This window comes from Octopus bimaculoides, chromosome 1, assembly GCF_046866305.1.
Source record: "Octopus bimaculoides isolate indiv1 chromosome 1, ASM4686630v1, whole genome shotgun sequence".
Taxonomy (NCBI): Eukaryota; Metazoa; Mollusca; class Cephalopoda; order Octopoda; family Octopodidae; genus Octopus; species Octopus bimaculoides.
The window spans coordinates 9657382-9684989 of NC_142928.1; the positions used below are offsets into that span (position 1 = coordinate 9657382).

The 27608-nt window shown below is 40.4% G+C and overlaps 1 protein-coding gene and 1 long non-coding RNA gene across 2 annotated transcripts in view; one reads left to right on the plus strand and one right to left on the minus strand.

Annotated features, from left to right (window-relative positions):
* LOC106874202 (uncharacterized) overlaps positions 1-13799 on the plus strand; it is a 41110-nt gene extending 27311 nt beyond the window's left edge. The window contains exon 3 of the mRNA XM_089348458.1: positions 12579-13799. Coding sequence (XP_089204584.1) covers positions 12579-13124 — 546 coding nt within the window. The 3' untranslated portion in view covers positions 13125-13799. The remainder of the gene's footprint in view (positions 1-12578) is intronic.
* A 2797-nt stretch (positions 13800-16596) lies between these two features.
* On the minus strand, positions 16597-27601 carry LOC106874203 (uncharacterized). Its single transcript, XR_001409977.3, has 3 exons — positions 27511-27601; positions 26626-26718; positions 16597-16734 (listed from the first exon to the last, which is right to left on the minus strand). It is a non-coding gene; the product is annotated as an uncharacterized LOC106874203 (long non-coding RNA).
* Positions 27602-27608: the final 7 nt, after the last annotated feature.

A 27608-nucleotide genomic window follows, 5' to 3' on the forward strand; every position in this document is an offset into this window, starting at 1 on the left:
GAATATTCAATGTATATTCTTTATGAATAACAATTTCTTCTGATACATCATTTTGCTCCAAATTACAGTTGAGTTTTACATTTTACACACACAAACATGCGTGTATATCATTCACATGGTAGTGTGTGAATAATATTCTTAAGGTCAAATTTTGCTCACTTGCGGCCAATTTCACACTTTACCACTAATTCAGTTTCAGCTCAATCTTAATTCATTTTTTTTGCACTATGATGGACCCATTGGTAAGCTACATTTTCACATAAAATAATCGAAATTTGGTTCAGTAGAAAAAAAAATTATAATAAAAAGTGTAGGGCCAAAAATGGGGGAGTAACGCCTGATATTTACTTTGATTCATAATTTCTTAGTTATTTGAAAAGCAAATTATGCTTTAATTATATATTTTAAAAAGACCTCAATGAGTCGAAGTTTTTTGGGGAAAACCCCATTAAAAGATATTAGATAGAAAAACAAGTTATTGCAATTTTAAGTGATGAAAAAAAAAAAACGTGATAATTTGTTTCTAACTTTTACTCAATTTTAATTTGTTTTTGCACTATGATGGGGCAGTGGTAAGCTATTGTGTGTGTATGTGTGTGTGTGTGTGTATATATATATATATATATATATATATATATGATTGATGTTATTTGTGTGGCCCTAAGACTTTATTCTACTTGTTTTGTCCCTTGTCTGTTTACTCACGGTCTCGTCTTGAGCCCATCTTATGTTTTGGTCCCATTCCTGGCATGTTTCTTGCTGGTGCCTCCAGAGTGGAAGCAATATTATCGATAATGGCCGAAATTGTGCTTTGACCCTCTGGCCGATAACTGAAGAGGAGTTGGTGACTTATGTTTTCTGTTCGTCTGTATTTAGTATATATTCATATATTTATTTACTACATGTTTTTTTTAATTTGATATATATACATATATAATCATCATCATCGATTAATGTCCATTTTCCATGCACGCATGGGTTGGACGGTTTGACTGAGGTCTGGGGAGCCAGTGGCTGCACCAGGCTCCAATCTGATTTGGCAGAGTTTCTGCAGCTGGATGCCCTTTCTAATGCCAACCACTCCGAGAGTGTAGTGGGTGCTTTTTACATGCCACTGGCACAGGAGCCAGTACTGGCATCAGTCACGATCGGTTGGTGCTTTTTACGTGCCATTGGCACAGGAACCAGTCAGGTGGACCTAGTATCAACCATATTCGGTTGGTGCTTTTTATGTGCCATCGGCGTGGAAGCCAGCCAGGGGGCACTGGCTCCAGCTACGATATTGGTTTTACTTGACTCAACAGGTCTTCTCAGGCATATCATATTGCCTGACGCATCAGGAGTATTGTTAACAGGGCTGGATGTACATGGCTGCGATCTCATTTTAGTTGCTGGGTCTTCTCAATCACAGCATATCACCAAAGGTCCCGGTCTCCTGTCATTGCCTCTGTCAGGCCCAATGTTCGTAGGTCATGCTTTACCATCTCATCCCATGTCTTCCTGGGTCTACCTCTTCCACAGGTTCCTTCTACAGTTAGGGAGTGGCACTTCCTCACACGGCTGTCTTCATTCATATCTAACACATGGCCATACCAGTGCAGTCGTCTCTCTTGCACACATTCAATGCTTCTTGTGCCCAACTTTCCCCTCAGAATACTTACACTCTGTCATGTTTGCACACTGACATCACGCATCCAGCAGATCATACTACCTACATTTCTTTCAAGCCTATGCATGTCCTCAGCATTCATGGCCCATGAATATATATATATATATATATATATATATATATTTTTAAAATAACGTTGACCACTAACGTGGACAATTAATGTGCTAGAAATAGATCACATCTTGTGTCTATTAAGACCTAAATTGCTCTCAGCATGAAATATAGCAGTATACCAAAACGTAAGCAGGCAAGACATTTAAAATCACCTTAAAAAAACACTATTAAACAGGTACCGGTTTCGGATTTAACAAATCTTACCGATTGTCCATTCCTCTTCAGCCTGATTTGTAATGTAATATATGATGTGAATTAGAATACATTACTAATGATCCTATATATATATATATATATATATATATCGGATCATTAGTAATGTATCCAACAGAAAAGATGTTTTTCTGTATGTCCTGTTAAACATGCTCAGTGATACACATTAACCGCTTATAGTGTTTTCCAGACCGGAGTACATGTTTATGCGCACACCCAAAGACAAAAATTACTGTCAATGCTATTTGAAATTTTTACTCCACGTATCAATCTTATGATTCATACAATTTGGTTTGCTTTTGTGATATAAGACATCTGGAGATATTTATTGCATAGTATTCACTCTGTCAGATATTACGAATATGTGAATGGGTTAGTCCATGCTTTTGAAGCTCTATAGAGGCCACATGTACCCTGCAACCTCTCCCAAAACATTCTTCTCCAAAATATCATGCAAGAGATCCCGAAGTTGCATATTAAATACTTTGTCAGTTAAATCTAGTCTGTCCTGGATAAAGTTTGTCTGTGATACCGGTCGAGCAACCCCCCCAATTTAAAATTTTGATTCTATTTACCTTAAAGGGATCATAGTGAATTGATGAACATATGCAAATCGAAATCAGATATAGACAAACATTAAAGTGAAAAGAATGTGTTTTACTTATGTTTACCTGAAATGAGTGTAAATAATAATTAAATGTAAATTAAATGAAGACCATTTTATGAGGAACAAACATTAATATGTTTAATAATTATTGTTATAAAGCTTAATAAGGAGCTCAAATTTCATCCCTCCTCCCCGAATTTTAAATTTTGAACTTTTTCATCCATTTATTTGTTTGTTTATTTATCCCTATCCATTTATTCATGTCTACATACATCTCTGCCTGTCTATATACATCTTTTTATATCCATATCTATATGCTTATTGAATTTAAAATTTTGAAAACATGGTTTCTTGCATATTTGGAATCTCTGTCATGGAAAAAAAAATATCAGAAAGGCCTGTTTGTGTGTGTGTGGGGGGGATGGGGGTGACTGTGCTAGGTCTGTCGCAGAGACGGTGAAATTTAAAAAAATTTAAATTTAGGAGAAGGAGGGGTTGAGGTGGGGATTTTAAATTTGAAAAAGGTCGTTTAAAAAAAAAAATTGGGAGTAGAGTGAAATTTGAAGTTTTTTTTTTTTTTTTTGCCTATTTGTAATCTCCAACATTTAAAATGTAGGAATCCGAAAAAATTTCTCTTAAAAAAAAATGTATTTTTCAAAGAGAGATGTGTTTCTGCATTAGCTCCAATTTTTCGATATAGGTAGGACAATGGGTTTTTTATGTTGAAGTTGATCTGATGTGCATTTCATCCACGAAACCCTAGGTTGCTGTTTTTCACAAGGGTTTTTGTGGTTTCTTTACATTATGTGTCTATCTGTAGCAATTGCAACTTCGAAGATATTTATTAGCCATTCAAGGAAAACAAAAAGATCGTTAGATTCACTACAACATTTAATTTTCAAAGACAACTGCAGCATGGAAGATGCTTGTAAGCCATTTAAGAACACACAAAAAAATGTAGAAGTGAATCTATCGTTTTATTGTGTGTTCTCAAATGGCTTACAATTATTTCGCACGCTGCAATTGTTTTTGTTTCCGCACACAATCTCAGATCAAGTCACTTGCTATGCAAGTACATTTTTGTAATTTAATTTTCACTTATGTCAGAATTTTCGTTGCTTGACCGGTAAAAAATTTTTTTGTATATTATATATTATATGTATATATTGTATATGTATGTATATCATATATATTATATGTATATATTATATATATGTATTATATATGTTATAAGTATGTATTATATATTATTTATATACTATGTATGTATTATACATATACTATAAGCAACATTTGAGTGCGATCGTTTCCAGCTTTGCCTTACTGGCACTTGTGCTGGTGGCATGTGAACAAAACATTGGACTGACTCCTGTGCAGGTGGCACATAAAAAACACCATTTGAGCGTGGCTGTTGCCAGTACTGCTGGACTGGCACATATGTGGCAGATGTTCAGGAGCAATAAACACTGAAAATGTGCAGAGAGCAACTTCTGCCACATTCCAGGGAGAAAAACTAGAAGTAGTTGATAGGTTCCGTTACTTAGGTGACCAAGTCAGTAGCGGGGGAGGGTGCGCTGAAAGTGTAGCTACTAGAATAATAGCCTGGGCAAAGTTCAGAGAGCACCTACCTCTGCTGGTGACAAAGGACCTCTTGCTCAGAGTAAAAGGTAGGCTGTATGACGCATGTGTGCGAACAGCCATGCTACATGGCAGTGAAACATGGGCCTTGACTGCTGAGAACATGTGTAAGCTCACAAGGAATGAAGCCAGTATGCTCCGATGGATGTATAATGTCAGTGTGCATACCCGACACAGTGTGAGTATCTTGAGAGAAAAGTTAGACCTAAGAAGCATCAGTTGTGGTGTGCAAGAGAGACGATTGCACTGGTATGGTCATGTGGCAAGAATGGATGAGGATAGCTGTGTGAAAAAGTGCCACAGCCTAGCAGTTGAGGGTACCTGTGGAAGAGGTAGACCCAGGAAGACCTTGGATTAGGTGGTGAGGCACGACCTTCAAACATTAGGCCTTACCGAGGCAATGACTAGTGACCGAGACCTTTGGAAATATGCAGTGCGTGAGAAGACCCAGCAAGACAAGTGAGACCATAACCTGTGGCCTTGACCAGGGGTGTAGCCAGCCCACTAACGCATACTTTTCCTTCTTTGGACACAAAACCCTGCTTGCGAAGGCCTGTTGAGGCAAGTGAAATCGAAACTGAACCAAATTTGATGACATCACCTGTGCCAGTGGGGCGCTAACAGCACCATCAAAGTGGGATCACTGCCAGAGGAGCGGTCTTGCTCCCATGCCGGTGGCACGTGAAAAGCACTATTTGAGTGCGATCATTTCCAGCTTCACCTTACTGGCACTTGTGCCGGTGGTGTGTGAACAAAACATTGGACTGACTCCTGTGCAGGTGGCACGTAAAAAACACCATTTGAGCGTGGCTGTTGCCAGTACCGCCAGACTGGCCCTCGTGCTGGTGGCACATAAAAAGTACCCACTACACTCTTGGAGTGGTTGGCATTAGGAAGGGCATCCAGCTGTAGAAACTCTGCCTGATCAGATTGGAGTGTGGTGTAGACATCCGCTTCGCCAGTCCCCAGTCAAATCGTCCAATCCATGCTAGCATGGAAAGCGGACGTTAAATGATGACGATATATGTATATATATATAGACATACATATTGTGTACTCTTTACTCTTTTACTTGTTTCAGTCATTTGACTGTGGCCATGCTAGAGCACCGCCTTTAGTCAAGCAAATCAACCCCAGGACTTATTCTTTAGATGCCTAGTACTTATTCTATCAGGCTCTTTTGCCGAACCGCTAAGTTACGGGGACCTAAACACGCCACCATTGGTTGTCAAGCGATGTTGGGGGGGACACAGACACACACATACATATAATCCGTCTACTAAATCCACTCAAGGCTTTGGTCGGCCCGAGGCTATAGTAGAAGACACTTGTCCAAGGTGCCATGCAGTGGGAATGAACCTGGAACTATGTGGTTCGTAAGCAAGCTACTTACCACACAGCCACTCCTGTGCCTATATATGTTATATCTATTATATATCTATATATATAGTATCTATCTATATATATATATATATATATACACACACACACATATCATCATCATGGGTTGGACGACTTGACTGAGGACTGGTGAAACCGGATGGCAACACCAGGCTCCAATCTAAATTTGGCAGAGTTTCTACAGCTGGATGCCCTTCCTAACGCCAACCACTCAGAGACATATATATAATATATACATTATGTATATATATGTAATATATACACACATTATAAATGTAATATATACATACATTATATATAACCTGATTAACCATGTGAGTGAATAAGCTGTATCTCATTGTGCCTGATATTTTAATCATCTTGGCAGTGACATCTGATGACATCTCAGTCATCATATCCTTAATTGCCCTAACTATTATACTGTTATCAACTCTGATGGCTGGTCCCTCAATTGGTTTGATATTTGCAAGACTCACTCTCTCTACCAATTATTCTCCCCATTCAATAACCTTCCGTAATGGCACCTCCATGCATCTTTCTTCTCCGAGTTGCTAAATGCAAGCTTATACCCATTTGAACATTTTTCCCCTACCACATTGCGATTCTCTCTGATACACTGCTTTGCTATTCTGAACACCTCACACTAGAATATTGTCAAACTGCTTACTTTCTGCTATTCCTTTTGCTACGAAAGTGTTAAAAACAGCATCCATCTTGCCCACTCACTGAAAATTTTGTGTTGGAAACAGTTAAAATGTTTTCTGTTTCCATCTCATCAATTGTGCTTTTAACAAAATTAGTCAACACTTAACTCGATCTGTTGTGAAACAAAAAAAAAAAAAAGAAAAAAAGAACAAAACACACACCGTACTCAATAACTTTTTTTAAATTCTTTTAAATATGACAACACAGTTCTTAGTTCCAAAAATTTCAGCGAAAATACAATTTTTACTTCACAAAATGAAAGACTAACTTTAAAACAATTGCTCGATATCCAAAAGCATCCAATCAGAATCGACGTGGTTTGTGTACAAAACCACAAAATTGAATCTCTAAATACAGCTGTATTCCCATAGGTTTCACTCCTGATTTAGTTTTGAGTTACACTCTATTTTAAAGGAGTAATGAGGTAAAGATGTGAACAGATTAACTTGGTTAGTTTGAATAAATGATTTCATCATTTCCAATACTACAACTCATAGAACATGTACTGCAGGCCTGAAGACAAATTGTATCTCATTAAAGAGAAGCTCTTAACAATATGTTGTGATGGTCATGACTCTTATACTGTTGCAGTTAAAGCTACTCCACCATAAAAACACTTTCATTGTTGTTTTAATTTGATATATTGTCCTCTTATTATAATGTCATCACAAGTTTGACATCTGGTCTCACTTGTAGCACTTATACACTCATAGCTAAGTATTTCTCTTGTTTTTAATTGCCTTATTCATTCAAACTCATCTATTCTCTAAAATAATTCTTGTTTGTTCTGCCCCTGCTATGACTAACCTTGTTTCTTGGCTACATGTATATACATATTTCGTACTTTTCTTAAAAATAATTCTTTCTTGTTTACTCTACCCCTTAAAATGGCTTTTTCGTGTCCGTGGTTGCACCCACCCTTTCCCACCAATACCAGAAATCTCTTTCTCTTACCAGACATCCAGTTGCCCTTCCCCTGTCATATTGGTAATCTTGCCACCCTCTCCTTTCTCTCCCCCATCTCTGGACTAACTAAACCAGATAGCAGCCCACTTACCCCCGCTCTCTTTTTTTTATATTTATATCTGCAGCATCATTAATGCTTACGCCCACAAGACTCATAACGCTTATATTTATAATGCCCCAAACACTTTCATATACAATGCTTCCTTACCCCCCCCCCCCCCCCAGTAGAGGCAACAACCTTAACAATTCTAACATGTTTGAATGACGGTAGGTTAAAAGCAAGAACAACTATTATGACATCTGTTACCAAACAATCACAGGAACCTTCGTTTCAGGTGCTGAATAACATCTCTCCTTCCTGTGTTACCTCCCATATCTCTTTCCCAGTTTTCAGAGTTGGCACTGTAAATGTAGGCACATTGAGATTGTAGAGATGCTTGAATGGAGATGTGTTGATGTATGTTGCATACAAGAGGTAAGGTGGAGAAGAGCTTCAGCCAGTTCTTACAGGCAAAGCACACAGGTATAAACTCTTCTAGGAGGTAATAGTGATGGAATAAGGTGGGTGGGCAGACTACTTGCAGAGAAATGGGTGGATAAGGTCATAGGGGTAGTGAGAGTGTGCGATAGATATAATTAAACTAAGGCTAGTCTTGCAGAATGGTATAGCTATAATTATCTTTGCCTACACCCCACAAGCGGGCTTACCAAATGAACAGAAGGATTACTTTTAAGATGTTCTTCTGCAGGCTACCTCAAAGACAAGTGACAATGATCTCATCTTTGTGGTTGGAGATTTTAATGGGCATGTCAGACAGCAACCTGGTATTTTCCATGGAGTTGGTACCAGAAATGAAGAGGGAACTAGGCTCCTGGAGTTCTGTGATGCAAATAACCTATTAATCTGCAACACTAACTTCTGGAAGCCAGCTAGCCACCTGATAACCTATCAATCAGGAAACTCTGCTAGCCAGATTGATTTCATTCTCACCAGACAGGGGGATACATGGTTGCTCTTAAATACAAAGACCCTCCTTGGTGAAGAATGTACCCCCCCAGCATAGGCTAGTCATTAGTAACTTCAGACTTGAGGCCAGAAAGATGCCAAAAAGCAGACCAATCTGGAAAAGGACTTGGAAGCTTAAGAACCCTTCACATGGTCAGAGATTTAAGGATATCCTTACCGAGATATTTGATGATAGGGAGGAGGAGCTACAGTCATGTGACATAGAAAGCAGCTGGGAATTCCTGCGAGACAGCTTGCTGAGTGCCACAGACCAAATCTGTGGCTGGTGCAAAGCCCCTTCCAGACCTAGGGTAAAATGGTGGCGGAACAATACTGTAGACAGGGCCATTAGAGCAAAGAAACAGGCTTGGAAGAGTAGGGGTAGCAGGAGAATGTATCAGACAGCCAAAAGGGAAGCTAAGAGACAGGTATATATAGTCAAGGGAGTAGTAGAAAAGAAGTTTGGTCTTCACATCACTGAACATTGGCAAAGAATTGAAGTATTTCGGATTGCAAGACAGTGTGTGAGAGAAAATTGTGATGTCATAGGAGAGAAATGTATCTGCATGGATTGGTGCCCCTGCGTTTAATGATTCTGCAAAGAAAGAGGCTTGGAGATGCCATTATGAAGGACTGCTGAATGTGGAGAATGAATGAGAGGAGGAGAGCTTGCCAAATGTTGACCCAGTTGAGGGACCACCTACCCGAATCGACAGTACCCTGGTAGATAAAGCAATTAAGGATATGAAGACAGAGAAAGCACCTGGCCCATCAGGAATCACTGCTGAGATGCTTGAAATATCGGGCAGTGTGGGTTATGATATTGTCACCTGCATCGAAAATCAGGTTGTACATGAAGGAGTCATACCCAATGGCGTAGCAGCACCATAGTCAACAGCAGCAAGGGTAAAGGTGATGCTTTAGATAGAAATAAATATAGGGGTATCAAATTATTGGATCGGGTAATGAAAGTTACAGAGAGGGTCATAGCTCAACTAATTAGGGAGAGAATTAGCCTAGATGAGTTGCAGTTCAGTTTTGTGCCAGGCAGAAGCACTACTGATGCTATATTTCTGGTAAGGCAACTGCAGGTTAAATATCTAGTCAAAGATAAACCTTTGTACTTGGCTTCTGTTGACTAGGGAAAAGTCCTCGACAGGGTCCCCCAATCCCTCCTCCCAATGCAGATAGACGAGTGGTTGGTAAGAGCTGTACAAGTCCTGTAAAAGGATGCTGTCAGTAAGGTGAGAGTTGGCAACGAGTATAGTGAAGAATTCTGATAGAAGTGGGGGTTCTACAAGGATCAGTCCTCAGCCCCCTCTTCTTCCAGGCAATAACAGGAATTCAAGACAGGCTGCACCTGGGAGCTTCTCTATACTGATGACCTTGCTCTAATACCTGGGTCACTGCCAGAACTAGATGAAGTTTAAGGTGTGGAAGCAAGGCCTAAAATTGAAGGGCCTTAGGGTTAACCTAGCAAAAACCAAAGTCTTAGTGAGTAGGAAGGCTGTCAAATCATAAACCCCTTCAGGTAGATGGCACTGCTCAATCTGTAGAAGAGGTGTAGGTAGAAATTCCATAAGACGTATCCAGTGTAAGCTATGAACACATAAGTGGTGCAGCTACATCAAGGGAAGATTAACCAGGAAGATAGTTTTCATGTGGAGCAGATGCACAGTGCCAATAAACACCATCGATGCTCAGAAAACAGACTCCATCACATGCCAGGGAGAGAAACTAGAAGTAGTTAATAGCTTCCGCTACCTAGACGACCAAGTTTGTAGTGGGGGTGGATGCTCAGAGAGTGTTACTACTAGAATAAGAATAGCCTGGGCAAAGTTCAGGGAGCTCTTACCACTGCTGGCAACTAAAGGCCTCTCGCTCTGGATGAAAGGTAGACTAATATGCATGTGTGAACTGCCATGCTACATGGCAGAGAAACATAGGCTGTCACTGCTGAGGACATGCGTAGGCTTGAAAGAAATGAAGCTAGTATGATCCGCTGGATGTGTAATGTCAGTGTGCATATATGACAGTGTAAGCACCCCGAGAGAAAAGTTGGGGATAAGAAGCATCAAATGTGGTGTGCAAGAGATGACTGCATTGGTATGGTCACGTGTTATGTATGAATGAAGACAGCTGTGTGAGGAAGTGCCACTCCCTAACTGTAGAAGAGGTAGACCCAGGAAGACATGGAATGAGGTGGTGAAGCATGACCTTCGAACATTAGGTCTCACAGAGGCAATGACTAGTGACAGAGATCTTTGGAGATATGCTGTGATTGAGAAGACCTGGCAACTGAGATCGCAGCCACGCTTATCTGGCCCAGTTAAGAGAACTCCTGATGCTTCAGATGATATGATATGCTTGAGAAGACCTATTGAGTCAAAACCAATTTTGTAGCTGTGGCCAGTGCCTCGACTGTCTCTCATACTGGTGGCATGTAAAAAGCATCATCCAAACATGGCCAATGCCAGTACCCCTCTGACTGGCTCTCATGCCGGTGGCACGTAAAAAAACACCATTTGAACATAATTGATACCAGGCCCGCCTGACTGGCTCCTGTGCCGGTGGCATGTAAAAAGCACTTGGCGTTAAAAAGGGCATCCAGCTGTAGAAACTTTGCCAGATCAGATTGGAGCCTGGTACAGCCGTTTGCTCTCCAGACCTCAGTCAAACCATCCAACCCATGCCAGCATGGAAAATGGATGTTAAACGATGATGATGATCATCATGACTTTGTACCGACCGCCTACTGTCACTGCAATCATTAAATAATGCCATTCAAGCTGGTAAATCTCTTTCTAGGAGTTTACTGATCCTCAATGGCCATGTCTCTTGCATTACTAACTTCTCCCTAACAAAAAATAAAGAAACCTTTTATGTACTGCAGTAGAAATACTTGTACCAACTTAGTTTTTTAATACCAAAATATCAAACCAATATCGAAGGCTCGGCTATCTCCATTCAGCTATTTTTCTGGGGTTAAAATTGTTTAGGTGAGTTTCAACTTATAAACAGAAGGTCGTTAAAGATGTTTATTGTTGAGTATTTGTTGGTTTGAAGGTGAAATAATTTACATTCACAGAATGGGATCATGTTGATGTATTCAGTTCATCTTTGAAAACCTAATACAGTCCAGATCATCTTCATTTAACATTTGTTTCCCATGCTGGCATTGCTTGGATGGTTTAACTGAAAACTGGCAGCTGCGGAACTGCACCAGGTTCCAATCTGATTTCGCATGGTTTCTATGGTTGGATGCTCTTCCTAATGCCAACCACTCCAAGAGTGCATGTGCCACTGGCATGGGTGTCAGTTATGTAACACCAGCACTGGCTACAACTATGATCTCAATTGGCTTGACAGGTCGTCTCAAGAACGGTATATTGCCGAAGGCCTCAGCTACTTGTCACTACCTCTGTGAGGCCCAACATTCAAAGGGTGCCAGTTACACGATGCTGGCATCGGTCACGACTGATTTCACTTGGCTTGACAGGTCTTCTCAAGGATGGCATATCACCCAAACCATGGTACCTGTTGATATCTTCTTTGTCTCTAGATACATTGACAATATCACAGTTAACAAACAGTGATTGTCTTAAAATAAAAGACAGAGGACACAATAACAACATCCAGACGATACAACAAAACAGTTTTCTTCTTAATGTCCACATTACTAAATACCAGTCTTTTCAGATATAAAAATATTACTCCTTCGTGGGGTATTTTTTTCTTTTTTCAAGAGAATTAACTGAAACTCCAGATGAAATATTGTTTGCTTTAAAGAAAGAGAATAGAGTGGAATTACTCAACAACAGTAACTTCTAACTGGCTTTGGTTGATAATTCAATCTATTCTGTGAATATGTGACATACTCCATCTTCAAGTGTTATGGAATATATAATGTAAAATTCCGAGGTTTTCTCTCCGGTGTACCAAGAAATTTTACTAGTGATTGCAGTTATGAGATATGTAAAGTGAATTTAATGTGTAATTGCTTGGAGTATGCAAATTCTAGGTAGAGATTTTTTTAAAAACCTGTCTATAGTAACTTTTTCTTTCAGCAAATTATGTGAAATAACTGTAAAACCAAAAACATTAATAACAGGATTTACAGATAAAACAAATTTTAGTCTTTTAGAATATGATCAAAATCATTAGAGTGAGAAATATTAAGTATATTTGGATGATTGACTTTTGAGATTATTAACAAAACTTGTAACTGATTTTATCTTCTCTTGTTTTGTCCATTTCAGGTTCAAGAATTCATTGATATGATTCCAGAAGGTGGTGGCATCATGTGTCATGATTTTATCTTACAACTTTGGAAATGTCTGCTGGATGATTGGTTTGGAGTTGGTGCCACTGTTTATATTGTGACACCACAGATTGACCCGGAACGCGTGTTCAGCATATATTTACTAATGATAAGGAATAAAGGAACTGGCTTTAATGTAACTCTGTTGACACCAGAGAAAGGGCCAGATCGTTTCAGTAAAGTTCTGGATATAGCCAAGCAGTTGATGAAAAAGACTCGAACATCAAGACATACCTTGCTTGTATCTGATGTAAAACGCGAGTGGGTTACTAACAAATTAACAATTCGCCATGAAGAATTCTCCACTAATTTCATAGCTGCCTACAAAGACCACGAAGCAGAAGTGTTGACAACAACTGCTTATTTCCACAAAAGTCATTTTAACTTTAACCTGAAAGATACAGTCACATATAATAAGTTACCAACATCTGAATTACGACGTAACTATCTTCTTCCTTTAGGGTTTGGAGAGAGAAATTTTTGAATTCTGGTTACTATTCTCTTTGTGAATTTGAGCAATTTTTGGTATTCTACCAGGGACATTAGAATAAGGAACAAAAGTTTCCAGTTTTGAGAAGACATTCCAGATATAAATTCACCAACACTGCTGGGTGTGTTTAACTTTCATTTCCTTTGACCATTGCTCAAGGTTTGATAATTATGACAAGTGAACTATTTGTAAGAGCAAATTTTGAGGTTGAAAGAACCAAAATATATTGTAACTTAGGGTTTCAGCAACATGGAATGAATGAATCCCCATAGAGGAAACTGTTTCACCCATCAAAGGAAGATTTCTCAAGAAAAATTTGTTAAGGGCAGTGCTGTAATGTCTGTTTCTCCTGTCTTACTAATCAAACTCGATTTCTGTGTGTGTCTAATTTATTTGCTCAGTATTTTTATTTCGATATGCAAATGCTGTATATATATAAACGAAACAATGCAAGCATGGAAAAGCAGCTGTTAAAATAATGACGATTCAGGATTTAGTTTCTATTCTTGCTCCACAATGAAATCTTTCATCTGCCATCATTTTCAGGAAGTTTGTGACTTGAAAAACAAAAACTTGGGGACATCTTCTGTACTTACAAAGCTGCACTGAGATTATCATTTCAATAAACCTTTGGTGAAATATGCTGATAATAAAGAAATATTTCTATTTTGTTCTATTGAATAATTCACTTTAGCCCAGCCATGTAGAATGTACTGAATTGTGTTCAAAATGAAGATGTTGACCATGTGTTAACACAACAGGTAGAAACAGGCTTGTAATCATAATTATTGCAATAGCAATCTAATTACAAAGCATTTGCACTTTACATCTAATTTAGCAATTCCTATGTCTAAAAGTGAACCACTTAAAACTAAAAATAATTGGTTAGCAGGGAAAATGTGTCAGGTGTTTGAAGGAAATCTATAGAGGTGGCAGTAGTTATAGGAACAGGCAGAGAGAGAGGACACTATAGATCTGTGATCCAGCAACTGGTGTGTGTGTGTGTGTGTGTTGGTTAGTGTAGCTTAATAATACAGTAGTATTCCAGACATGCAGGAGTTGTCAGAGCTTTAGTCTTAGGTGTGTATTTTCACTTCCATTGTAAACAAAATAATGATCTCTGCTGAGGATTCAAGAAAACTGCTGCAAGTCTCCTGTAAACATCCCTTCAATGCTAGATTGGGGCAAGATTTCATTAAGTACTCTGAAAAACCAATTTAATGTTATAGTGGGAAATGTTTAAAATCCAGAAATTTTCCCTCATGTATATACATTTGCTTCTCAATCACGTGACTCTGTGTTTAGTCCCACTGCATGGCACATGTCTTCTACTATAGCCATGGGCTGACCAAAGCCTTGTGAGTGGATTTGGCAGATAGAACCTGGAAGAAGCCCATTTTGTGTGTGTGTGTTTGTCCTCTACCACCACTTGACAACTGGTGTTAATTTGTTTATATCCCTGTTACATGATGACACAAGAGACTGATATAATAAATACCAGGCTTTTAAAAGTAATTACTGGGGTTGACCCTTTGAAGTGGTGCCCCAGCATGATTGCAAATCAATGACTGAAACCAGTCAAAGCTACACACACACACACACACATTATATTTCATGCTGGGATGTTGGTTCATCTGATATTGTGGATAGGAGAATGTTCAAGTCCTTTTTGAAGACATTCACATTGGGTAAGTTTCTTAATTTTTGTGGCAGAGTACTGAAAATTTGTGAACCCCAAGCTGATATTAGATGGAGTGGACAGTACCTTTTAGTGTAGTAACATTGGATTGTTTGAAGCTGCACAATTATTTTCACATTGTGCAGTGACCACAGGGGTCAACATGACTTCTTGGTCCTTAGAATCCATCTTGGTAATGTGCACATGAAATGATGCATCATTACATATGCTGTATGTGACTCTAGGAATGCAGTGCCTCCAGGTCCTATACATGTAGGTTGTGGTGCTGCTTGAAAATTTCCAGCATTAAGTTGCATGTTGTTTTGTTCTGTCCACATATATTGCATTCAGGTGCAGCTGCAAAAGCTTGTCACACTGTAAGGGTTCTTTATTGTCTGTAATAATTTTGTGTCATCAGTGTAGTTAGTGGTACTACCTGTCTGAATGACCATAGGCATGTCTAAAAGAGCAACTATAAACAGTAATGGTCCTAAGACAGTTCCCTGAGTGACCCCCATTCAGAATTTGTTTCTCTAGAGAGGGCACTATCAATTGCAACTGCCCAACTATCATGTAGCCACTCTCCTAGGTCACCATCAATGCCACGCTCTCAGCTTGTGACATGTGCCACGATCTATGTTGTCAAAGGTTTTTTTGCAAAGTCAACATTTAAATGATTGAGCAGCTGCTTCAAAACCCAGTCATCTGCGCCATGAGGGCTGGGTGAGGCAGCTTCTTCCTGACTGAAACCAGGCCGAGTAACACTCAGCAAGTCATTTCCTTCTTGAAACGTCATCAGTTTCCTTCTGATGATTTGTTCCATGGTTTTGCTGAAATGTCTTCCTCTGAAATGTCAAAGAATTCAACCAGGTTTATTTATTTACATGTGTCCCAGGGGAGAGGGAGGTGAAGACACTTTCAGATTGTTCACTGAGTACATCACTTATCCTTTTGGGGTCCGTAATCAGTGAGCCATTCTCTTGGAACAATGGTCCTATTTTGTACTGTACTACGGCTGTTTCCTTTGCAAATCTATAGAAAGCTTCAGGGTTTGTTCTAATACTTTTAACAACTCTCTTCTCTGGTCTCTTTTCTTTTCATGAGAGAGTTTGAGTTTGCTTTCAATTTCCAGGAATGTCCATCTTAACTTTTCACTATCCTTCAGTTGCCTACGCAATCACTTTGAGACCTTTGTTCTGCATCTTATAAGGATTTTCCTATTTCTCGAGTTTTAATCTTTGGTTTTCATGTTTAGTGCATATAGCTGGCTCGTTGACATAAACTGAGTTTTAAGTCCTTGTCTTACATAAACCGTTGGGCCTGTTTTGCTGTACATCTCTTTGCAAATTGATTTCCTGTTTGCTTTATGGAAATTCAAGTCGGATATGGCTTTGAGTACTTCTTATCTTATAGAGTAGATGCCAGCAGCTCACCTAGGATCAGTATTAGTTTTACAATGTTGTAGTTTGAGAAAGCTGTTCGTGCCATCTTCACATTATAGATGAGGTCTATATTATTTGTGAAACTAAGATGCAAGAGGTTGCTGCTCTTGGTTGGTTGGCAAATGTAACTTGTTCCAGGAATAACATATTAGAAAGTTCAAGTTCTGCCCTGGTTTGTTCAAGAGAGGACGTGGCCTACAGGCTATTTAACATTTGGGAAGTTGAAGTCTCCTTAAGAGGAGCATATTGATAGGTTGGTCCTTTTCTGTATGCCTGAGGCTATCCTCATTCTACATACAACTACTTAGCTTTATATGTATCATTAAAGTGTTATAAACCAAATTCGAGTGTGACAACTGTACTAATGATATGATATTTTCCAAGAAATAACCTTAAAGGTTAAAAGCTTATCTGGTCCAAATATTCTGCCAGTTTTATGTTCAAATCAATCAGACCCTGCCTCTTGCACATGGATTCTGTAATTCTAAAAATAAACAAACACATTATGAAGTTTTAAGTAATGAAAAATTGTAAATAGGATTAATAGAAAAATAAAAATATAATTAAGTAATTAAAAAATAAAAAAAGATTATTTAAAAAATCTATATCAATAGATTTTTTTAGAAACCAAAAATTCAAGAATTATTTTTCTGTACAAAAATGAAAAAAATGTTTTTTTATATATATCATCATCATCATCGTTTAACGTCCGCTTTCCATGCTAGCATGGGTTGGACGATTTGACTGAGGACTGGTGAAACCGGATGGCAACACCAGGCTCAAATCTAATTTGGCAGAGTTTCTACAGCTGGATGCCCTTCCTAACGCCAACCACTCAGAGAGTGTAGTGGGTGCTTTTATGTGTCACCCGCACGAAAACGGCCACGCTCGAAATGGTGTCTTTTATGTGCCACCCGCACAAGCCAGTCCAGGGGCACTGGCAACGATCTCACTCGAAAATCCTACGGGAGCCAGTCAGGCGGTACTGGCAACGGCCACGCTCAAAATGGTGCATCTCATGTGCCACCCGCACAAGAGCCAGTCCAGGGGCACTGGCAACGATCTTACTTGGCTTGCCGGGTCTTCTCACGCACAGCACATTTCCAAAGGTCTCGGTGAGGCCCAATGTACGAAGGTCTTGCCTCACCACCTCAGCCCAGGTCTTCCTGGGCCTACCTCTTCCACGGGTTCCCTCAACTGTTAGGGTGTGGCACTTTTTCACGCAGCTATCCTCATCCATTCTCACCACATGTCCATACCAGCGCAATCGTCTCTCTTGCACACTACAACTGATGCTTCTAATGTTCAGCTTTTCTCTCAAGATACTTACACTCTGACGGGTATTCACATTGACATTACACATCCAACGGAGCATACTGGCTTCATTCCTTGCGAGCTTACGTATGTCCTCAGCAGTTACAGCCCATGTTTCACTGCCATGTAGCATGGCTGTTCGTACGCATGCGTCATGCAGTCTGCCTTTTACTCTGAGTGAGAGTCCCTTTGTCGCCAGCAGGGGTAAGAGCTCTCTTAACTTTGCCCAGGCTATTCTTATTCTAGCAGCTACACTTTCAGCGCACCCACCCCCACTACTAACTTGGTCGCCCAGATAGCGGAAGCTATCGACTACCTAGTTTTTCACCCTGGAATGAGATAGAAGTTGTTTCCTGTTTGTTTACAGTCTTTATTGCACCTGAACATCTAGGATTTTGGTTTTAGCTAGGTTGACTCTAAGGCCCTTCAATTCTAGACCTTGCTTCCACACCTGAAACTTTTCCTCTAGTTCTGATAGTGACTCCGCAATTAGGGCAAGGTCATCAGCATAGAGGAGCTCCCAGGGGCAACCTGTCTTGAACTCCTCTGTTATTGCCTGGAGGACTATGATAAATAAGAGGGGGCTGAGGACGGAACCTTGGTGGACCCCTACCTCTACCCGGAATTCATTGCTGTACTCATTTCCAACCCTCACCTTACTGGCAGCATCTCTGTACATGGCTCGCACAGCTCTCACTAACCATTCTTCTATCCCAAGTTTCCTCATTGACCACCAGATAAGGGATCGGGGGACCCTGTCGAAGGCTTTCACCATGTCAACGAAAGCCAGGTACAGAGATATATGAAAATGCACTTAAAGATAGATGGAAGATAAGAAACATGATATTAAAAATAAGAGCCTTAAAAGGTAAGAAATGTGAATATATATATGGTCCAACCCATGCTAGCATGGAAAGTGGACGTTAAACGATGATGATTATATGTATATATATATGTGTGTGTGTACAACCACACAGCATGAGTTCACACCATCAACACAAAAATGAAAAATATATAAGAGCACGTAAGATTATATCAAAATATAACCAAAATAAAAAAGTTGATAAAGAAGTCCAAACTTACAGATGAGTGAATTTCTAGAAGGGGTGGGTGGGCGATTTGAGATTTTGGTGGGTGACAAAGAATTTTAGAAATCAAGTCTGCATTTACTGATATCTAGTCCTGCCTAGAATAAGGATGCACTCTTATTGATTTGACTACTCGCATGAGACATTGCTTTGTATTAAAAAAGCAGACTTGTTTATCGATCGAATATTTTTGTCACACAGTCATTGAGATGGTTGTCATGTGAGCTAAAAATAGCAGTCAAACAGGCCTAGGACTTAAATCACACTACGCCGTATTTTTTTTTTTTTTGCATAATTGTATGAAGTCCGGCATGTACTCTCTTTACTCTTTTAATTGTTTCAGTCATTTGACTGTGGCCATGCTGGAGCACCGCCTTTAGTCGAGCAAATTGACCCCAGGACTTATTCTTTCTAAGCCTAGTACTTATTCTATCGGTCTCTTTTCTCCGAACCGCTAAGTTACGGGGACGTAAACACACCAGCAACGGTTGTCAAGCAATGTTGGGGGACACACACACACACACACATATATATATACGACGGGCCAAATTCACTCACAAGGCTTTGGTTGGCTCGAGGCTATAGTAGAAGACACTTGCCCAAGGTGCCACACAGTGGGACTGAACCTGGAACCATGTGGTTCGTAAGCAAGCTACTTTATTTCATTTAAATTTGCCACAAGGGCAGTACATAGAAGAGTAGCTGCAGGCTGGACAAAGATATTAATGTGATGAGGATGATAACGACAAAATGAATAAAAAATGGGAGGGGCACCAGCGCCCGCCGATTGATAACCCCTCGAAATCATGTGTTCAATATAAATTATTATGACCTCCGCAGTCACCTGCGGAGGCCAGCTTGGATCGTCTATGCAGACCGAGTCATAATGCTCTTAGTCCAAAAGACTATCCAAGCACTTCTCAACAGGCCCCCCTTTGAGATAACAGATGATAAGGTCCGTCTCTTTCTTTTTTTTTTTTTAGCACTGGGCAGAAATCACATCGCATCTGTGCAGTTCAGCCAGCTATGCAATGCTGTTTTAATTAGACAGTCGGATCCCTCCCCGTGTATTTTACGTGCCACCTGCACAGGGGCCAGTCCAGCAGTACTGGCAACAATCTCACTCGAATGACTTTTCACATGCCAGGAAGGCGACGCTGGTAACGATCACGCTCGGACAGTGCTTTTAGCGCTCCACTGGTACAGGTGCCATTACGATTTTGCTTTCGCTTGCCCCAACAGGTCTTTGCAAGCCAAGTTTAGTGTCCAATGAAGGAGACGTTGGCATGGGTGCCAGTCATCGAATTTAGTTCGATTTCAATTTCACTTGCCTCAACAGGTCTTCGCAAGCGGAGTTTAGTATCCAATGGAGGAAAGGAACGCATAAGTGGGCTGGCTACACCCCTGGCAGAGGCCTTGGATTTTGGTCTCACTTGGCTTGCTGGGTCTTCTCACGTACGCATATTTCCATAGGTCTCGGTGAGGCCCAATGTTCGAAGGTCGTGCCTCACCACCTCATCCCAAGTCTTCCTGGGCCTGCCTCTTCCACAGATTCCCTCAACTGCTAGGGTGTGACACTTTTTCACACAGCTATCCTCATCCATTCTCGCCATGTGACCATACCAGCGCAATCATCTCACAACTGATGCTTCTTAGGTTCAACTTTTCTCTCAAGGTACCTACAATCTGTCGAGTATGCACACTGACATTACACATCCATCGGAGAATACTGGCTTCATTCCTTGCGAGTCTACGCATGTCCTCAGCAGTCACGGCCCATGTTTCACTGCCATGAAGCATGGCTGTTCGTACACATGCGTCATACAGTCTGCCTTTTACTCTGAGTGAGAGTCCCTTTGTCGCCAGCAGAGGTAACAGCTCTCTGAACTTTGCCCAGGCTATTCTTTTTCTAGCAGCTACACTTTCAGCACACCCTCCCCCACTACTAACTTAGTCATCTAGATAGCGGAAGCTATCAACCACTTCTAGTTTTTCTCACTGGAATGTGGCAGAAGTTGTTTTCTGCACATTTACATCTGCCACACACAAAAACTATCTTCCCAGTTAACCTTCCTTTGATATTGCTGCACATCTTATGTGTCCATAGCTTGCACTGGGTGCATCTTATAGAGTTTCTACCTACGCCTTTTCTACAGATCAAGCAGGGCCATCTACCTGAAGGTGTTGATGATTTTTCTACCTTACTACTTATTAGGACTTTGGTTTTAGCTAGGGTGACTCTAAGGCCCTTCGATTCTAGTCCTTGCTTCCACACCTGAAACTTCTCTAGTTCTGATAGTGACTCAGCAATTAGGGCAAGGTCATCAGCATAGAGGAGCTCCCAGGGGCATCCTGTCTTGAATTCCTCTGTTATTGCTTGGAAGACTATGATAAATAGGAGGGCGCTGAGGACAGAACCTTGGTGGACCCCTACCTCTACCCAGAATTCTTCACTGTACTCGTTGCCAACACTCACCTTACTGACAGCATCCCTGTACATGACTTGCACAGCTCTCACTAACCATTCATCTATCCCTAGTTTCCTCATTGACCACCAGATAAGGGATCGGGGGACCCTGTTGAAGGCTTTCTTCATGTCAACGAAAGCCAGGTATTTCTCCTGCAGTTGTCTTACCAGAAATATAGCATCAGTGGTGCTTTTCCCTGACACGAACTGAAACTGCATCTCATCTAAATTGACTCTCTCCTGAATTAGTTGAGCTATGACCCTCTCCTTGACTTTCATTACCTGATCTAACAACTTGATACCTCTGTAATTATTTGTATCTAAAGTGTCACCTTTACCTTTGTAGCAGTTGACTATGGTGCTGCTACACCAGTCATTGGTTATGACTCCTTCATGTATCACCTGGTTAACAATACGGGTGACTAGGCTGTAGCCAACACTGCCAGATATTTTGAGCATCTCTGCAGTGATTCCTGATGGACCGGGGGCCTTCCTTGTCTTCATATTCTTAATTGCTTTATCTACCTTGGTACTACTGTCAACTCAGATAGCTGGTCCCTCTATTGGGTTGACATTCGGCAGACTCTCTTTCTCATATTCATTCTCTTTATTGAGCAATCTTTCATAGTGGCGTCTCCAAACCTCTTTCTTTGCAGCCTCGTTTAGTGCAAGTGTACAATCATCCATGCGAACACATTTCTCTCCCACACACTGTCTTGCAACACGAAATACCTCAAGTCTTTGGTCCTCACGGCGCAGAACATTGGCAAATTTTTTCTTATCTGCTTCCCCTCTGGCTAAATAAACCTGTCGCTTAGTTTCCCTTCTGGCAGTCTGATACAATTCCCTGCTACCACCGTTCTTCCAGTCCTTCCAAGCCCGTTTCTGTTGTCTAATAGCCTTGTCAACAACATTGTTCCACCACCACGTTATTTTGGGTCAAGAGGGGACTTTGCACCATCCACAGATCTTGTCAGTGGCCCTCAGCAGGTTGTCCCGTAGAAACCTCCAGTTGTCTTCTACATCGTGTGAAGCTACTTCCTCTTCTAATTCGTCAAAGGCCTCAAGTAATAAGTCTCTAAATCTCTGTCCATTCGCAGGATCTTTGAGCTTCCAGACCCTTCTTCTCCAAGCTGGTCGTCTCTTGGGCAACCACTTGGCCCTAATCCTGGAGTTACTAACTACTAGTCTATGTTATGGGGTACATTCTTCGCCTGGGAAAGCTTTGGCATTTATAAGCAGCCATCTTTCCCTTTTCCTGGCGAGGATGTAGTCAATTTGGCTAGTGTGTCTACCAGATCGGTAGGTGACAAGATGACTGGCAGGTTTCCTGAAGTTAGTATTGCAGACCATAAGGTCATTTGCATCACAAAACTCCAGCAGCCTGGTTTCCTCCTCATTGCGGGAACCAAAACCATAGCCTCCATGTATGCCATGGAAGCCCCCTGGATGTAGTGATTTCAATTTCATTTTTGCAATGCAAACTTCTGGTTTTGAAGGATGAGAAGGATGGCAATGCTTGCTGAATGTCTCACATATGAATTATCGTTTTCCAGCACTCTTGCTTTACATTCTCTATTCTCACTTTTCCAATATGTTTTTTCACAGTATTTTCCATCTATCTTATAAACAAAGTTAAGATCATCAACTAATTTCACACCACCTCTGCTAGTTCCCACTCGATAGACCATTGTAATAGGTTGGCTACACAAAAAAATATTGTCGAATGAATACAGAAATTTTAAATGAGTTAAAAATGACCTTACCTCTTCTTATTGGTTGAAACAATTATACACCAGAAGGGGGGGGGGGGGGGGGGACTCATTTTTTTGTCTTGCGGCAAAATTTCTAACGGCCAAAATGTTTGCACTGAACTTTCCAGATACGAGTTTTTTGAGTAAGAACTGGGCTGGAGAAAGTTCAGGGAGATCCTACCACTGTTGTCAACAAAAATCTTTCCCCTAAGAGTGAAGGGTGAATTGTATGATGCTTGTGTTAGAACTGCAGTGCTGCATGGTAGTGAGACATGTACTTTGAATGCAGAGGACATTAGAAGACTGGAAAGAAATGCAGTGAACATGTTCTGTTGGATGTGCATGAAAAAATTAGTAGAAAGGCACTTAGTGAAAAACTGGGCAATAGAATGAGGAAAACAGCTGTATATAAAGGAGTCCATCTCAATGTAAAAGGTGGAAGAAGACCCAGGAAGACACGGGACAAAGTGAAAGTTGATGTCAGGACTTTGAGCCTGATGGGTGAGACAACAAAGTACTGCGATCTGTAGTGAAATGAAATTCTCAAAAAGATTTGTCCTCCTCCTCAGCAAAACTAAGTTCTGGAACTGCTATATTTGGGGTTCTCCATCTGTTACAGCAACTCCCTTCTCTCATGCACTGTGCCTCTACCCCTCCCTCTTTTTTGGTCACCCTGCCATCCCTTGCAACTGTATCGTCTGGATGTTAAATGAACTCCAGCTACTTGCTGTCCCCACTCTTCTGCATCCCTCTATCATCCCCAGCCTGAAGAGAATCTGCCTTTGAACCCTACACATTTTTGGCAGCCTTCCCCCCCACCTTTCACTTTTCCATGCAGTCTTACAAACCACTCACTCACTTCTTAGCTTGTGCCTTATGGGGGCCACCTGGACACCTCATCACCATTACCTGTTTTGCAGCTCCTACTCATCATTTTCTCTTCTTCCCCACCTTTTTTTCTTTCTTCATACCAAATGTGAGTAGCCATGCAGATCCCACTGCAAGAACCTGCTCACAGTAATTCCCATGACCCCCTATCAAGAAGGTGACACCCCCCCCCCCCACTGGGTTTGTAGTCCTGTGAACTGTATGGTGACTGCAATAATGCAGGTGGTACAAAAAAAGTACCCAGTTCATGCTGTGAAGTGGTTGGTGTTAGGAAGGGCATCCACCAATAGAAACCATGCCAGAGCAAACACTGGAGCTCAATGCAGTCGTTGGACACACTAGTTCTTGCCAAAGCATCCAACCCATGGCAGCATGAAACATGGATGTTAAATAACGATGATGATACATACATACGTACACAAGCATGTATATGCAACATTAAGTGTGGTTGAAAGGCAGAGTACAAAGGTACTCTGAGCAAAAAAACTGGGAAATTGGGCAGAAGTGGAATCTGATGTGTGCCAGAAAGAAGAGTCCAGGGCTATATGACTGGCAAGTGAACTACTTTATCATTCAGTGTTGCCCTAGAGTACAAAACATAAGCATCAATGTAGAGCAGAATTTACAGATTTATTCAGATAGTTGGCAGTATGCCTCCTCTCTCTGATATACATATCGTAGCCAATTCTCTGCTATTCTTTTACAATCTCAGTATTCCGTTAAAACACTGACAAGTCATTTAGTAACAATACAGAGGAGAAATATACATCACAAGTTTAAAACGTGTGTGTATGTATATATATATATCACATTGGAACGAACATTTTGTTAGATTTTCAAGATGACATTCATTGAAGTATTGTCTCTTATCATCAATCAATGGACTGAAGCAATGAGAGATTTCAATTTTCTTCTTTTGGGTTTATAGGAAAGTGGTTATACACCATTAGGTGTACATCCGCTTTCCTATATTAAATTCAAAAGAAACAACGGAACGCAGACTCTGAACTATCAACACAACAATATTTATTTATGGAGGAAATAGGCAGCTTTAATCTTGGTTGCTGAGACGTTGGAATGTTGGAGAGAAAGCTTGACCCGTCCATGCTCATGGCCGGCTGACCGAGAAAGAGAATGAAAAGAGCGGGAACGTTTTAGATGTTGAATTCCACGCATGCGCATGAGACTCTTCCCGTGTTCCTTCCGGAACTATTCCCTGCGCATGAGTGGATGAAAACGCAGTAATGGCGACTGTATGTTGGCGCCAAATGACGTCACTACAGGTTAAAAGAATATTGTTCACAATCTGCTTTCATATTCACACATTAGATGTGCTTTACTCAACAGGTTTCATAAAGGTGCTAATGTGAGTGCAGCAGCAAAATTCATTCAGAGCACTGAGGGAGATGATGATATAGTGAATGAAAGAAGTTGCAGGAGGTGGTTTTCCTGTTTTCAAAGTGAGAATTTCAGCAAAGACAAACAAGTCAAAGGAGGGTCGTTCCAAGACTTGGAAGCTGCTCTCGTAGAAAATTCTGTCACTAGTACGAGGAAATTCACCGAGAAATTCAAAGTAAACCATACGACTATCCTACGTGAACTGGAAAGGCTTCTGTAGTTGGAAAATAGGTCCTGCATGACCTGCCTGAAGAGAATCTGCAACATGTTGCTTGTTGTGAGCCATTTTTGGATAGGCTTGTTATTGGTGATGAGAAGTGGGTCCTATATCATAACGTTAAACACTGTCGTCAATGAACGAGTTGTGGAAGCAAAACCTCCCCAGTAACTGAGGGGATGACTTCATCCAAAGAAGACCCATGTTGAGTGTATGGTGGGATATTCAAGGAATTACTCAGTATGAACTGGCAGACAATAAACAATCAACACCAATCAACTTTGTCATTTGAAAGCAGCTTTAGATAAAAATCACCCAGCCTCAGTCAACAGAAAGGGAGTCATTCTGCATCATGATAATGCCCCCCCCCCCCCCTACTGCACAACTAGCTAAAGGTCTCTTACAAGAGCTCTGTTGAGAGAAATTGCTTCATCCTTCATATTCTCCTGACGTTGCACCTTCTGATTATCACTTGTATAAGGGATTACAGAATCATTTGGATGGTCTGAGGCAGACATCAAGAGAAGAGGTTGAAAATGAGTTGGCATTGTACTTTGCATCAGAATCCAAAGAATTTTACAAGCATGGCATCTATAAGCTTGTTGACAGATGGAATGAAGTTCAATGGAGTAATGGATGTTAATAGCTAAATATTTCTATAAACAAATTTTTCATTTATTAATAAAAATTTTAAAACGGGACATAAATTTTGTTCCAACCAGAGATATATATATATATGTATGTATGTATGTATATATAAATGGAATCACCATTTAATGTCTATGTTCCATGCTGGCAAGGGTCTCTGTGGCTGGATGCCCTTCTTAATGCCAACCGTTTTACAGCATGTACTGGATACTTTATTCACGCCACCAGTACTAGTGAAGTTGCCATGTAACTGCAAGACCACAAAATCTGGGTGAAGGGAGGGGTAGGGTATTGAGTATGGGGGTGGGAAGAAGGGAAGGGCAACCAGGTTATGTAGAGGAGTTACATGATTACTCACATTTTGGAAAGAGAATGAGAAAGATCAATAAAGTGCTGAAGGCCCTTTATTCCATGATTTCCTAGGTCTCCCTCTTCTACAAGCTCCAACCGTATTTGGCAAGCAGTACTTTATACAGCTCTCTACATCCAAACGTGCTACATGCCCATGCCGCCTGTGCTCTCTTCTTTCTTACATCTGATCCCCTCTCATGCCCAGTTTTTCTTTCAGCACATTTGCACAATGTTATTCATTCACACTTACATTGCAAGTTCTAACAAAGCCTGTTCACTTCATTTCTTTCCTGTCTTCTCAACTCCTCAGCATTTAAGGTCCATTTCTCACTACCAAGCAGCACTGCAATGATATATTTGGCATTATCTAATAAATGGCAGGAATATATATTTTATTCAATTCATTTATATAGTTTATCCCCCCAAATAATTAACAAAAAAAAAAACAAAAAAAAAAAAAAACAGGACATTTATCACCTGCACATTTCACACAAGTATCACCTAGGACACACAGACATTTTCAGAATTGGGTGGTTCACTTAATCTGAAATGGAAACTCAAACAACTGCATCATAGGAGAGTCCATTGTAGATATTTTATCACATATGACCTTATTATATTCAGGATTTTGAAAGAATTTTCTAACAACATCATATATCTACAACCTGATGAGTGACAATGAATAAAAACGAAAGAAACATATTCCCACATAATGTGCTCAAATAATAACCACACTAAATTTACAGAGCTAGGATTCTTGACAGACATTCAAAATGAAACATTTTTGGTATTTAAGCCATGGCTAGTTCAACTAGCTTCAATTTTAAAAAAAGGGAAAAAGAACCCCTTAATAATATACTTGGTGCGTGTATCTACAGGCTTTGCAAGTCCTCTTACATTATTGTAGAAATTCCGGCTGGGCATCCAAGTAACTGATCCAAAACCTCACAAAATAGTGAATTCTACTCAAGATAATTAAGGATCAGGTGGAGTTATTAAGGCAAGTTCTCAATTAGGCAACAACGAACTCTCAAACTTATGTTTTAGGCTGTGACTATTTGCATAACTGAATAATAAATACCATGGTTGTTAATTAGTAACAATAAGATTTGCAATGATAAAACAAGATACTCACCTATGAACTGGTGCCTATCAACAAACTAAAATAGTCGGGCAGAGAGTTTTTAAAGTGATAAAACTCTCATTGAACTCTTGTTTAAAAAGCTGGAGTAC